At 36.9% G+C, this 15,500-nt stretch overlaps 1 protein-coding gene across 2 annotated transcripts; it reads left to right on the forward strand.

Annotated features, from left to right (window-relative positions):
• Positions 1–11,497: 11,497 nt before the first annotated feature.
• On the forward strand, positions 11,498–13,569 carry LOC136233865 (homeobox-leucine zipper protein HAT7-like). 2 transcript variants are annotated; one of them, XR_010690968.1, is made up of 3 exons: positions 11,498–12,068; positions 12,528–12,949; positions 13,338–13,569. XR_010690968.1 is itself a non-coding variant. In XM_066023584.1 (2 exons), exons 1-2 carry the CDS (start codon positions 11,568–11,570, stop codon positions 12,897–12,899), a joined length of 873 nt encoding a protein of 290 aa, XP_065879656.1. In that variant the 5' UTR covers positions 11,499–11,567; the 3' UTR covers positions 12,900–13,161. The 2 variants fall into 2 exon arrangements, 1 of the variants encoding a protein (XP_065879656.1); XM_066023584.1 differs by lacking the exon at positions 13,338–13,569 and having other exon boundaries at positions 11,499–12,068; positions 12,528–13,161.
• The last annotated feature ends 1,931 nt before the right edge of the window (positions 13,570–15,500 follow it).

Here is a 15,500-nt window from a genome sequence, read left to right on the forward strand (position 1 = left end):
CTGCTTTATGGGACATATTCTATTTTACTCAGTATTCAGCGGAAGTAATATATAGTGACAGAGCGCTGAGTAATTTATTTGTTCAATGGTTTATATTTGACAAGTTCAAACATTTATACGCAGCATGCATTTCATATAATACTTAGCATTTGAAGGATGGATAACTAATAGTAATGCAAGTATTCCAAAAGTAATAGAAGTTAGGCATATTGAATTTTTAAAAAAAAGGATAAGGACAAGGCATAAAAAAATTCTTCTTCTTAACTTCTAACTCTCTAGTTTCTAACTTAGAGTTAACTTCTAACTCTCTAGTTTCTAACTTAGAGTTCCTTCTCCTTAGTTGCCACTTTTCTCCCCCGTTTTGCCAGCATCAGCAGTAGGCAAATTGACGGTAGGGGCAGGAGACTTGGCTTGTTCTTGCAGCAGACGAATTTGACCCTCCAACGAATTCATGTGATTGACCATAGTCAATATAAGTGCGGTCATCGTGGACATCTGAGCTTGTGTTGGTTGTTGCGTCTGAACCGAAGAGAAGTGGTTGATCAAGTCATGGATTTCACGCAGAATTTGGTGAGTTACAGGTGGATGAGAGGACTGGTCATGGTTTGGTGGAGGATGAGCTTGTTCTTGAAGCAGATTGTTAGCTGAGGCAATGACACGCCATCCTGATTCAGTAGCACCTAGGTGTGCAAATTTGGCAGGAGTGGGCTCGCACTGAGTGCCTTAAGTAGCAACAGGACTACGGGGTGTGTTGACTTCAGGTGCTGAGTTGTTGTGAGGTGGGAGTTGAGCTTCTTTTGGACTAGCAGGGGTTTTGGCTTGTTTCTCACTTTGAGGAACAGATGCTTGGTTTTGTGAAGACTTCCCTTGAGTAATGTTGGGCTCAGCGACAGTTTCTTCTTCTGTTCTCATTTTCTTCTGAGCTGACTCAACTAGGTCCTGATCAGCTTTCTTCAGGTTTCTTTCCATTAGCCTTACCTTTCGTGGGACATTACGAATATCCTTCGAGCAGGTTCCCTTTTTCTTCTTCTTCTCAGTTTGAGGTTCATCTGTTGGTTCTGTACCCTCATTAGTTTGAGCAGTTTCAGCCATAACATGAGCTATAGCATCATCCAGATCTGTTAGATTTTCCATTTCTCCAATGGGTTGCTCAGTCTCAGCCATAATATCCTCCTTCTCAGTGCTTCCATTTCCGTCATATCCTTTCAGGGGTTGACTATGTGATAGTCCATTCAGTAGACTTGCAGTGATAACACTTCCTGATGAACTTATTTCACCTGCAGTCTCTATATGCTTGTCCTGTATTATCTTGGTGATGAGAGAACCCAAACGGGGCTTCCTTCCACTTCGTTGAAAAGCTCCGACCAAGAAGACAGGAAGATTGAATGGAGTGCTGGTCAGCATGTGCCAGATGAAGTATTGTTCAAAGTTGGAGGCGGATGAGGGAGAGCTGAGTTTAGGAAAGATGAAGTTGGTCAGCATGAAGTGGACCATCTTCTGATTTTTGCCCATGCAGGTGCTGGGTACTTCTCCTTTGTAGTTTCTGGGTTTAGAGAACCCCTTCATCTTTTCTGCGATGGCTTTTGGTATTGGCTCCTTTGTTGTCCTGAACTGGATCCCTGTATTTGGTATATCTAGCAGTGTTGCTAAATATTCAGGAGTTATCACTATCTTTTGACCTTTAACTGTGGTCTCTAAGTAGTCAGAGTCATCTGCATCAACGTGCAGGTTGGAGTAGAACTCTCTCACTATCGTGGGATAGGTTTGTCCGGAAAGAGAGAAGAGACCTTTCCATTTGTTCTTGTTGATCCATTCACTGAATGGTTTCTCAGAAGAGACGAAGCCAGAAGGAAAGTATCGGCTCCTTAGTACTTCTTGACTCTTGGCCCAAGAGTGTACTTTGATCATCCTTCTTACCATGCTAGTTGAAGGACCAGCCTGATCAGTGGATTTGAGGGTTGGAGAGAAGGTACTTTTGTTTAAGGACATTTTTTTTTTTGAAGTTCTGAAGCTCTTAAGTGCTTAAGGAAAATTCTGAAGCTTTCTAAAGTTCAGTGCGCATGAAGAGAAGGTAGTGGGTTAATATCCACTATTTATAGATTTTTAACTTGGATTTTCATTTGAATTTTGGTCGGTTTTGCCCTTGGGTTGTCCAATCGGCAGAAAATCTGACATTTATGACACTTTAAGACGTTTTCGGCGCATGCACAGTACAGGTGTCATTACGCGTGTGGTGGCATTAAATGCTAATAATTACTTTTACTCAGTGTTTGACGATATAAACGTTTCGTATTCTGAGTAGTCAGTTTTGTTCAACGGATAGTTGTAGAGGTTTAGTTACTCGGCATGAGATAACTCACTCAGTGTGCATTTATTTCTGGGCATGTGATTTTGACAGATACTCTTTAAAATACTCAGCATGTTAACATTCATTCAGCATGCATCATATCACATTTTTACTTAGGAATTTAAGACAGTGGATTAAACATACCAATGGCTTCTCTCAGTATGCTAAATTGCTCTCGTGCTAGAGGCTTTGTAAAGATATCAGCAAGCTGCTCATCTGTTGGCACATAAGTCAGCTTAACTTCTTTCTTGAGTACATGATCTCTGATGAAGTGATGCCTTATGCTGACATGCTTCATCCTGCTGTGCTGGATTGGGTTCTTTGAGAGGTCAATTGCACTCTTGTTGTCGCATTTGACTTCAATTGTCTTTGTTTGAACACCATAATCTTCAAGCTGTTGCTTAATCCATAGGACTTGAGCAATACAGTTTCCAGCAGCAATGTACTCAGCTTCAGTTGTGGACAGGGCTACTGACGCCTGCTTCTTGCTGAACCAAGATACAAGACAGCTTCCTAGGAAATGGCATCCTCCAGAGGTGCTTTTTCTTTCCAGCTTGTCTCGACCATAGTCAGCGTCAGTGTATCCAATGAGTGTAAAGTCATAAGTATTTGGATACCACAAACCTGCATTTACTGAGCTTTGCAAATATCTAAGGATCCTTTTTACAGCTATGTAATGGGATTCATTAGGGTTAGCTTGATATCTAGCACAATAACATACTGAGAACTGAATGTCTGGCCTACTTGCTGTTAAGTAAAGTAAAGAGCCAATCATACCTCGGTATAACTTGCTGTCTACTGACTTACCATTTTCATCAGCACAGAGGACAGTGTCAGTGCCCATAGGAGTGGATATTGGCTTACAATGTTCTAGTTCATATTTCTTCAATATCTCCTTGGCATATTTAGCCTGACTGATGAATATGCCATTCTTTCCTTGTTTAATTTGAAGTCCGAGGAAGAAGTTGAGTTCTCCCATCATTGACATTTCGAATTCAGTCTGCATTTGTTTGCTAAATTCCTTGCACATAGATTCATTAGTAGCACCAAATATAATGTCATCTACATATATTTGTGCCAGCAGGGTATCTTTACCCTTTCTCTTAATGAATAAGGTTGTATCAGCTTGACCCCTGACATAATTTCTAGTCAGTAAGAAGTTGGTCAGCCTCTCATACCAAGCACGTGGTGATTGCTTGAGGCCATACAGAGCCTTTTTGAGTTTGTAAACGTGGTTTGGGAACTTAGAATCCTCAAACCCTGGAGGCTGATTGACATAGACCTCCTCGTTTATTACTCCATTAAGAAATGCACTTTTAACATCCATTTGAAACAGTTTAAAATTCATATACGATGCATATGCACATAAAATCCTAATTGCTTCTATCCTTGCCACTGGGGCAAAGGTCTCACCGTAGTCAATACCTTCTTGCTGACTGTAGCCCTGAGCTACAAGTCTTGCCTTGTTTCTGACTACGTTTCCTTATATCCAGCTTGTTCCTGAAGACCCATCTCGTTCCAATGGTCTTTTGGCTCCTAGGATGTGGCACTAGTTCCCACACATTGTTCCTCCTGAACTGATTGAGTTCCTCTTGCATGGCATTCATCCAGAATTCGTCATCCTCAGCTTCGGCAAATTTCTTCGGCTCCTGTACTGAGACAAAAGCTACATTGCTGAGATACTTCCTTAGTTGATTTCTTGTCATCAGCGTATTTCCAGCTGAGTCAAGAATTGCATTTTCTGAATGCCCTCTTGGGACTCTTATCTCCTTGGGTAGATTTATGTCTTGTTCTATCTGTGTTTCAACATTCTCTGTAGAAGTAGATTGGTCAGTGAAAGTAATCTTAGGTTCACTCTTACTCTTGGTCAGCCGTTTTGTGAAGGACTCAGTAGCTGGTTCTTGATCAGCAGGTGCTGAGTTTGGTTCATCTTCTATCAGCGGCTGGTATCTTCCTGCAGGGTCAGTTTCATCGAATTGCACATGTATAGATTCTTCTAATACTTGAGTTCTCTTATTAAAAACTCTGTATGCTTTGCTGTTTGTTGAGTAGCCTAGAAAGATAGCATCATCAGCTTTTGAATCAAATTTGGCTAAGCTATCTTTGGTATTTAAAATAAAGCATCTACAGCCAAAGGCACGAAAGTATCCAATGTTGGGCTTTCGTCCTTTCCAAAGTTTATAAGGGGTTTTCTTAAGTATAGGTCTAACTAGATCCCTATTCAGAATATAGCATGCTGTGTTAACAGCTTCTCCCCAAAAATACTTTGGAAGCCTATGCTCATCCAGCATTGTCCTGGCAATCTCAACCAGAGTTCTGTTCTTCCTTTCAACAACCCCATTTTGCTGAGGCGTTCTAGGAGCAGAGAAATTGTGGTCAATGCCGCTGGCTTCACAGAATTCAACAAACTTTTGGTTTTTCAATTCTCCACCGTTATCACTACGGATATGAGCTAATTTTAGGTCTTTCTCATTTTCAATTTTTCTAACCAAGTTTGAAAATGTCTCAAAGGTCTCGTCCTTACTGGTCAGCAGGATAACCCATGTGTACCGAGAGAAATCATCTACAATAACCAAGGAAAACCTTCTTCCATCCAGACTCAGCGGCTGGACTGGACCAAAGAGATCCAAGTGTAGCATTTCTAACGGACGCTTAGTTGAGACAATGTTTTTACTGTGAAAAGATTGCTTGGTTTGTTTTCCAGCTTGGCAAGCATGGCATAATTGATCTTTTTGAAATTTAAGTTCAGGCAGTCCCTCAACCAATTGCTTTCTTGCTAATTTGGCCAGGAGGTCCATGCTTACATGACCAAGTCTCCTGTGCCATAGCCAGGAATTTTCTTCCTTTGTTACTAAGCACACAGTTTTTGAAAACTTTTTCTCTAAGTCTAGCATAAAGACATTATCTATCCGAGGGGCAGTTAAAATTAACTCATTAGTTTTACCCTCGTATATTTTACATCCAGTAGTATCAAATATAACTTTTCTCCCATTGTCACATAGCTGAGCTACGCTGAGTAAGTTATATTTGAGTCCGCTGACTAGGGAGACAGATTCAATAGTAGGGTTACCTCCGATGATTCCTGAGCCTACTATCTTACCCTTCTTGTTGTCTCCAAAACTTACACTCCCTCCTCGTTTACGTTCAAACGTGATGAACTGAGTTTCATCACCCGTCATATGCCTTGAGCATGCGCTGTCAATATACCACATCTTTGACTTCTCGGCACATCTCAGGCTTACCTGCATTGTAACTAGTTACTTTTAGGTACCCAATTCTTTTTGGGTCCTGACTTGTTAGGTGCAACAGGTATAGCATCATATTTTATTTTATGGCGACATACATTGATAGTATGGCCATTCTTTCCACAGAAGTCACAACTGACCTTCTGTTTAGGATTTTTTACTGACTTGTCAGCACCCCAGTGCTGAGCGTGCCAGCACACTTTAGTAGTGTGTCCTAACTTCCCACAAAAGTCACATTGGACTTTTCGCTGGGGATTTCGTCTCTGCTGAGTACCTTGGTACTGTGTACCTTGATACTGAGTTCTCAGCGGAAAATTGTTTTTGTTTGGAACCTTTAATTGGTTCTGAATGGTTGTGACATCCTTCCTCAGTTTCTTTGAAACTGACTGGACTTCAGAGACAGACTCATGAATGATTTTCATATTTTCATGCAAAACTGAGTTGTCTTGAAGAAGGTATCTGAGGTCACTCAGTTTGACCTCTTCTACTTCATCACATCGCCGGCTGAGTGCTTTAATCTTCCTGTTACACTTTTTAACAAGTGTATAGAGATCACTCAGGGCGTTACCCATTTCATTTCTGAGTTGAGAGAGTGAGATTACCTCATTAGATTGCTCTTCATTATCTGACTCATCAGATTGGTCAGCATGCTCAGAAATGCATGGCTCAGCAAGTTCGTCAGCCATAAAGCATATCTTCGCTGACTCGGTGGCCTCAGTTTCTGTTGATGAAGATTCATCACTGTCACTCCAAGTAGCCACCATTGCCTTCTTCCCACTTTTCTTGTCTTTCCTCAACGTGGGGCAGTTTGACTTAATATGGCCATCTTAGTGGCACTCAAAGCATGTAATGGGCTTTCAGCTGTCCTTTCTGTATTTGCTGTCGCTTGAGTCAGCCTTATACTTATCAAACTTTTTATAAGGCTTTTTAGAATATTTGTCGTTCTTCCGGAACAGCCTCTTCATCTTTCTTGTGAACATAGCCATCTCCTCATCATCAGTTGAACTCCCGTCAATGGAGTCAGCCTTCATGACAAGTGACTTCTGCTTCTTGTCATCAGATTTTTCCTTCACCTCAAAGTTTTTCATGGATATCTCATGGGTCAGCAATGAACCGATGAGTTCGTCATATTTGTAGGTGGTTAAATCCTGAGCTTCCTCAACTGCTGTCTTCTTTGCTTGCCAATCTTTTGGAAGACTCCTGAGTATCTTTTTGACTTGTTCTTCCTCAGTGAAGATTTTCCCAAGTCTCTTGAGCTCATTAATGATGTTGGTGAACCTTGCGTTCATGTCTGAAATTCCCTCATCATTGTTCATCTCGAACAGCTCGTACAGTCTCATCTGCTGATTCACCTTGGATTGTTTTACTTTGTTTGTTCCCTCGTATGTGACTTCCAGCTTTTTCCAGATCTCTTGTGCCGACTCACAACCTGAGATTTTGTTATATTCTGAAGTATCGAGCGCACAGTGAAGCATATTGATAGCAGAAACATGGTTTTAAAGCTTCTTAAGATCATCCTCTGTCCATTCAACCTCAGCTTTAACAACTGATTGGCCAGCAACAACTTTCACAGGTACAAACGGGCCTTGGACTATAGATAGCCAGGCACTCATGTTTGTAGCTTGAATGAAGTTCTTCATCCTATTCTTCCAAAAGGTATAGTTTGACCCGAAGAATAGGGGAGGCCTGGTAATGGACAGCCCCTCAAGTAATATCTGAGTTGTCTGGTTTCCAGGGAGAAACCGAGTGCTGTTTTCGCCCATGGTATGGATCAACTCAAGGTTGTTAGACCTTTAGTAATGAGCTTTTAAGCTCTGATACCACTTGTTGGTCCCTTGTAAGGTTGCAAGTATAGTTCCAAGGGGGGGGGGGGGGTTAGGAACTATTTTACCTTTTAAAACGATTAGGGCAGATTTCTTTTCTTTTAGAAAAGATTATATGACAGCGGCGCTGATCAATCGACAAGACACTGGCTTAGTCAACTAGTGACTAGGTCAGTTTCGTTGCTTAGATAAGGAAATAGCACTTAGAGTCTATTCCTGACTTAATTCGTTGGCAGCGCACAACTCAGCTTGACCTCTTTTACTTGGTCAGTTTTAGTTTGTTTTAAGCAAGCAATATAAATAAAGAGTTAAGGTTTAGAAATACTTCACTCAGCAGATTTATCCAGGTTCGGCTTCTTCTAAGCCTACGTCCTGTCCCCGGAACACTTCCGAGATTTCAAATCCTCTACTGAGCTCTTTAAAGGTAGAGCCTCAAACCTTTTACAATATCAGCAATTGAGTATGACAAGAGTACCTTCCTCTATACTTCTACTCAATCCTAATCTCTCCGCTGAGTACTTAAAACCGAGTACTCAACCTCTCCTTTCTATTCCTAGAAATGATTAAGATTTGTCCTAAACAACAATTGCTAGAACACCTTAGATGATTGAGAATCAATCACTCTAGACTTTTACACAAATGAATAAGCTTGTAGTGTAAGAATTTGCTTTGCTTTTGATGGAGAACTTTTGTACACGTTTGATCAGCGTAATGGCTTTTGCTCAAAGTTCTCTATGGAATGTGGATTCTGAATGCTCTATTTATAAAGAGTTGTGGGAGCTTTTGGTTATTTCGAATTTCGAAATAACCGTTGGAGGGAAACGGCTACAGGTCGTTTTCACTCAGTCTGTCAGCAGTTCTCTTAGCCAATCAGATTCCAGCATCTTCTGTTCTTCGGTCAGTGTGACAGTATGTTCCTCCATTTTGGGTAACGTCAACCAGACAGCTTGCTGTGTCTTCTGATCTTTACTCGAAGAGGAAATACTTTGTCTGGAAGCTGTCTTGTGGTCAGCGGCTGTCTTGTATGTTTTGTCGAGACAGCTCAGCAGCTTCATACCGAAGTTGTCTACGTGGATCTTCTCGATCCTTCTTTGCTCAGCATGCGTTTCATTACTTCAACGGCAGCGTTTTGGAGATACGCGGGCTGAGCAATCTTGGGCTTGTTTGACTTGGGCCTTGACTTCCATATAGGGCCTGGGCCTTATGATCTTTATGTCTTATAACAATTATTAACTCAACATTGAACAAACACATTAGTAAAAATAAATCAAAGCATTTAAACTTAATGTGTTATAGAATATTTAATTTCACTTAATTAATTTTGTCAAATCAAAATCCTGTGGAAAGGTGTTTCAACAGATTACACAGAACATCAGGAATGCAACGAGATTGTAACAAGTTTACAGATCTACCCTCACCATTTGTCCAACAACTCCCATCAGAAATAACCTGTCTAGACTTCGCCAGACATGACTAGCACAAAAACTCATATTTGCCTCCATCACACCTACCCTTGGAAATACTTATGCTTAAAACTTGGGAACAAAGAGAATAAGGAAATCCAACCATTCTCCAAACCTGCTTTGCAAGAAGAGCCAGATTAAATGCAAAAATATTTCTGAAACCCAACCCACCTTCATCTTTCGGTAAACACATTTTTTCCCAACTAAGCCAATGGATTCGTTTTTTCCCAGAATCATGATTCCACTAAAATCTCGCCATAATTTGCTGTAACTCATCAGAGAAAGTCTTTGGAAGCAAAAAAAAAACTCATAATATATTATGGGACCACTTATGCCACAGCTTTTAACAATATTTCTTTACCCCCATGCGATAAGCACTTCTCTTGCCAGCCACTATTCCTCTTAAATAATCTTTCCTACAGCAAATTAAAGACTGCTTTTTTTGACCGTCCAATCACAGATGGTAAACCCAAATGTTTCACAAAGGACTGGACGTCACGTACCCCTAACAATGTCGTACACCTGGATTGACTATCAGCACCCACACCCCTACTAAATGTGATATCAATTTTTTCAAAACTTATTTGTTGCCTAGAAGCTGCTTCATACACGCTCAACAACTCATGAACAACAGAGCACTCTGTAGAAGTTGCTCGAAAAAATATCACTGAATCATCTGCAAAGAAAAGATGTGAAATAATAGGCCTAATGTTGCTAACCTGAATACCATGCAAAGCTCCGTTACTCTCTGATTTCCTAATCAATGTTCATAGCCCTTCTGCACATATTAAAAACAAATAAGGTGAAAGAGGATCCCCCTGTCGAAGACCCCGACTTGGCTTAATAAAGCCTTTTGGCACCCCATTTATAAGGAAAGAAAAGGAAACTGAAGAGAGAAACCTTTGAATCAATTCAATCCAACAACCCGGAAAACCCATAACTATCATCATATCTTTTACAAAGCACCACTCCACCCTATCATAAGCCTTACACATATCTAATTTCATAGCACAAACACCCTTTTTACTATTAAGTCTCTATATGGCCTCAAACAAACAGGCAAACAGTTGAATAAAGAAAACTCAGTCAAATTAATGCAATTTGGGTTTTCTAGATGAGTGCATGATCATTGTCTTTACACCACGGATGAAAATGGACCATTTATAGCTTTTGTCCTCTATGTTGATGACCTTCTCATAATAGGTACACTAAAGGATCATATTATTGCGTTGGAGACTTATCTTTATGATCAATTCACTACAAAAGATATTGGACATGTTACGTATTTTTGGGCATATAGGTCACATGTTCTTCAACATGAATGCTTATTTCAAAAGCCAAATATATCAAGGATTTGTTGACAAATACAAATATGTGCAATATTATTTCTACTTTGTCCACGGAGAGGTTAGATTCTCAAGTTGTTTTTAGAAGATTGACATGAAGGTTGTTATATTTGGGGTTTACTCGAGCTGACATATGTTTTTCTACTCAACAATTAAGTCAACATATGACGAACTACATCAACACTTTCTGGATGCTTCTATATACATTCTCATGTACCTTAAATATACTACTACAAGCAGACAGATATTCTATCTAAGGCAAACAAACTTGAATTTGTCATCTTATTGTGATGCGGATTAGAGTATTTGTTAGGCGTTCTAGTACTAGATATTATATCATTCTGGGGTAGTCTATGATTCCTGGGACAGCAGTAAATAGACCACTCTAAGTCGGTTTTTAAGAGAAGTTTAATACCATAGCATGGCTACAACAACATGTGAGCTTAAGTGACCAAAGTTTTTGCTTCAAACGTTCCAAATTCCCGTTCCAAAACCAATTCCTTTACATTTCTGTGATTGTTAGAACAACCAACTCTATTGATCAAGAGAAAATTAAACACTTCGATATCGATACTCATTTTGTGCGTAATCACGTGTAGCAATGTTTTATTAAGACATCTCATATCTATTCTATTTATTAACTTGCTAATCTCTTCATCACAACCATGACACGATCACAACTTACACGTTTTTTATCCAAACTCGGTATATTGTTCATACCACACTACCAACTTGAGAGGGGGATGTTAAGATTCTTAGTTAATTAGTTATATTTTAATCATAGTTACTTTACTCAACTCTAATTACAAGATAGTTAGTAGTTTGTTTGTTAACTATTACAAGACACAATGTACAATGTACATATATTCTTTGATTACTCTAGAGTTAGTAATAATAAATAAATAAATGTATAGAGAAGAGTTGAAAAGGGGACCGATAGATAAAAAAAAAACAATATCTTAGTTGCCACCTCCTCTAATTGTATTCTCTAGGGTGTCGAGTTAGCTTCGAGAAATGAGAAGGCTGCCTGTGGCTGTGCCTGGTTTTTAACTAACATGATATATATGTATATTAATATGGGTAAGAAGTAAATGTCAAATGATTAGCTTAAGTAAATGTCAAATGATTAGCCAAAGATTAAAAATATAATAAACTCGATCGGTCACATGTGTGATATAGAAAGAGAAAGAGAAAGAGACCCATTCCATATCAAAGGATGGGTCCAAGAAAGGTCCTTTGAGTGTCATATATTTACTATCCACACAATCTATCTACACCTCTCATTCTCTCTTCTTCTTCTTCTTCTTTCTTTCTATAGTGTCACCTTTGATTCAATCACAACTATGCATTTTACTCAGAATCTTGATCATATGGCTTTCCCTCCACAGCATGGTGGTTTCTTATTCCATTCTCAAGAAGAAAACGAACATCTCCCTTCTCCTTCTTGTCCTCCCCACCTTTTTCCTGGAGGTGGAGGTGGAGGACCTCATTTCTTGATGAAGAGATCCATGTCCTTCTCTGGGGTTGAGAAATGTGAAGATGATGAGTTATCTGATGATGGATCACAATTAGGTGAGAAGAAAAAGAGACTTAACTTGGAACAAGTTAAGGCTCTTGAGAAAAGCTTTGAAATTGGGAATAAGCTTGAGCCTGAAAGGAAAATGCAATTGGCTAAAGCTTTAGGGTTGCAGCCTCGGCAGATTGCTATTTGGTTTCAGAATAGACGAGCTAGATGGAAGACTAAGCAGTTGGAGAAAGATTATGAAGTTTTGAAGAAACAGTTTGATGCTCTCAAGGCTGATAATGATGCTCTTCATGCCCACAACAAGAAGCTTCATGCTGAGGTATAACCTTTATTATACTTCATATTTTCTATTCCTCCTATGTTGCAGTGTCCGTTTCTGTTTCCGTGAAACATCTAGAATGAATTGGATTGGATTGAAGCCCCCAAATTAACTTTATAATGCATAAATTAAGTCATTGAACATAAAATCATCTATTCAATCGCCAACAATAAGTTGTGTTTTTTCTTTAATCATCACTTCCTAGGTTGCACGGAAATAGAAATAGATACTGACATTATTTCTAAGAAAACTTAGCTAGGAAACAGTAATGGAAATGGAAAAGAAGCGTAAATGGACACAAGCCAAAACGCTAATGAAGAAGAGTTTCAATATTAATTGGATTAGTTCATCAGAGATTTAATTATATGTGACAATGTTCTATAAATGTTATATAATTGTCCAAGTTGCACTGTTGTTATAGATAAACTAATGTAAAAATTTAAATGTGATCTATGGCAGTTGATGAATCTAAAGGGGATAGATTCAAATGAAGTGAACAATCTGAAGAAAGAAAGTGATCAGAGATCATGGAGCAATGGAAGTGAAAACAGTTGTGATGCAAACATAGATACAAGTCCAGTATCAAATCATCATCAATTAACAACAAAACATCTGTTCAACACATCATCATCATCAATAAGGCCAACATCAATGACACAACTGCTCCAAGGATCATCAAGACCAGACCTTCAGCACCAATTGGTTCATCAAGAAGAAAACTTCTGCAGCATGTTTAATGGGATTGAAGAGCAGCAAGGTTACTGGACATGGCCTGATCAGCACCACCAAACATTTTCACTCAATCAACAATCCCACTTCTCCAATAATTAATTTCATCATCATCATCATGTCTGTCTCTCTGGACTTAGACTTATGAGCAAGTGAGTTAATTAATTTATTTATTAGGCTTTCTCTTCTTTTTTTCTTCCATTTCCAGTTTTCAGTTTTTCATAATTTGTTGTAGATTGGTGTATAAAAGTGAAGAAATATGAATTGATTACAGCGAGGAGGGTGATCTTCACTTAAGTTTGGTTATTATAATGAATGAATATAATATTTGGGGAAATGAAAATAAAAAACTATATGTTATACATGTGCTGGTGAGTGGTTTTACAGCTCTGGTATGTAGCAGCATGGGCCACGAAATTGAAATTATATATAAAAAAAAAAAAGGATTCTCTTTGGATTTCTTTTAATTGCTTTGGGATTATACTTTTTTTGAGCTTAGTAAAAAAAAAGGGGGTGATGGCATATTGTCAATTTTTGCAGCTAAAAAAGGGAAATGGAAAGTAAATAAAGAAATTGATTAAAAGCACACCAACCGGTTGAACTAATATGGGGCCTAAATTATGAAGATAAGAGAAGAGAGATTCTTAGGGAGGAAAGAGGCCAAAGAGATGGGAGGGAGAAGAAAGAGAAGTTTGTTTTGTTTTGTTTTGTTTGTATATTAATATTAATATTTTTCATCTGACAATTAAGAGAAACTATCTTTTTCTGTGTCTCTCAGAATTCCATGTGAACTCCTGTCACCACTTTGCATATATGTCTCCTTTTTTCCCTTTTTTTTTTATTTCTATTTTCTTTTATCAGAATTACAATTTGCTGTTCTGATTTATATATTAATTAATGGATCTCATCAATATATTCCAACTCACACTAAGATGTGCCTTAGTGGGGTTAATACATCACAAATATATGTTGTACTTATAATCTGATGAAATTTCAACAAATTAAAATGTCTATTATTTTAGACAAATTTAGGAGATTGATACATCTTTAGAACACCTTTAATAAGTTTAGAAATCTAATATGTTAAGTTCATGGAACTAACCGACATCTTTAGAGTTGAAGGGATTCTATGTATTCACTATTTGTTTAGTGGTTTTTTTTTTTATTTTTATTATATAGCTCTTTTTTAAATGTTCTTATATACACCGAATATTCTGTATACAAGAATAATCATAAATACTACAATTGAGAGTGTATATATACCCAAACAAGAGAGAATCCTAATTAAACAAGGATATAAAGGCTTTAGTAATTATAAAATATATACAGAATATTTAATTAAAATTGAGGAACTATTGATAAGTGTTTTAAAGATGAGTAACAAAAATAAGAAAGAGCTAACCACAATAAAAAGAAAACACAGCAAAAACTGAATCAAACCAAAGCAAATTTAGATTCTTAATAAATAAATAAAAGGTTGGAATTAAACCCAATAAATGTTTAGCATCAATTTTTTATTACTATCATTTTTACCTTATTTGGAATTTTATTATTATTTCTAAAAATAATGAACTATTGTTTTGATTTGATTCGATTCGATTTTTTAATGTTAAAATAAAGAAAAGGATTGAAGTAATGAAATAAAGTATATTGGATCATATTTAGTACGAGAAGGATTATTAAATAAATGAGGAGATTGAGTGTATTGCAAGAGACTATAATATATATATATATATATATTAATTTCCTCAGTCCTATCTTTATATATATGATCATACTAATTACTAACCAATCCATGGTTCTCTCTGTTTTTTCTTACATCAAAATTTGTTTTTTTAAACGAAAATGTGATATCTCCATAATTCTAAATTCTATAATTAATATGTTTTTTTTTTCAAAGAGAGAAGTTTGACTAAAGTCAAATAATAATAATAACAATAATCTGAGTAATCATATTATTATGATTTTGATAAAAATCATTTCATTATTTGAATTCCTACTAATTGTGAATTAAAAATCTGTTTTATACTATATATATAAGACAGGGACTTGATTATTTATATATGTGGTATAATGATAATTTGAAATTATAATTGTCATGACTCATGCCATATATAAATAAGAAAATAGTGTACTATACTATATTAATAAAGAATTCTATATACACATATAATAATTCTTATTCATTATTACTTCATTATATTATATGTATATATAGTGCCGAATGTTAGTAATTGTACTTTTTTTTCAAAAATTAGAAAAGAACTGAAAACTTTACTTCAATATAATTATTATTTGAAGAGAAAATCAAATAATAATAATAATAATAATAAAAAGCGGATCCTTGTTAGATATAGTAATATATAAGTACCTAGAGAGGGGAATATTGACTATATATGGAGATGCATTTCATATGTAAAGCCTAGGATCTTGGCATCCATATCATCTAGCTAGCTAGGGTATCACACTTTAATATTCATCAAAATAGATAATATAATTGGTTTTGTATATACATATATATAACACATATATTTAAGCTTCATATAAATTTATTTTATACTGATTAAATCCTAATATTTTAAATAGATATATAAAGCTGTCAACCTTTTTTTTTTTTTTTTGATGAGAAGCTGTCAACCAATTTTAAACATATTAAATCTCTAATCTTTCAAATAGATGCAATAAATTCTTGATTAATTATTA

The sequence above is a fragment of the Euphorbia lathyris genome, chromosome 6, assembly GCF_963576675.1.
Source record: "Euphorbia lathyris chromosome 6, ddEupLath1.1, whole genome shotgun sequence".
NCBI classification, from domain to species: Eukaryota; Viridiplantae; Streptophyta; class Magnoliopsida; order Malpighiales; family Euphorbiaceae; genus Euphorbia; species Euphorbia lathyris.

Bases quoted from the DNA above. Each gene is read 5' to 3' on its own strand.
- LOC136233865 (XM_066023584.1), top strand. From the start codon at position 11,568: ATGCATTTTACTCAGAATCTTGATCATATGGCTTTCCCTCCACAGCAT. The intron at 12,069-12,527 runs GTATAACCTTTA...GATCTATGGCAG, and splicing joins ACAAGAAGCTTCATGCTGAG to TTGATGAATCTAAAGGGGAT.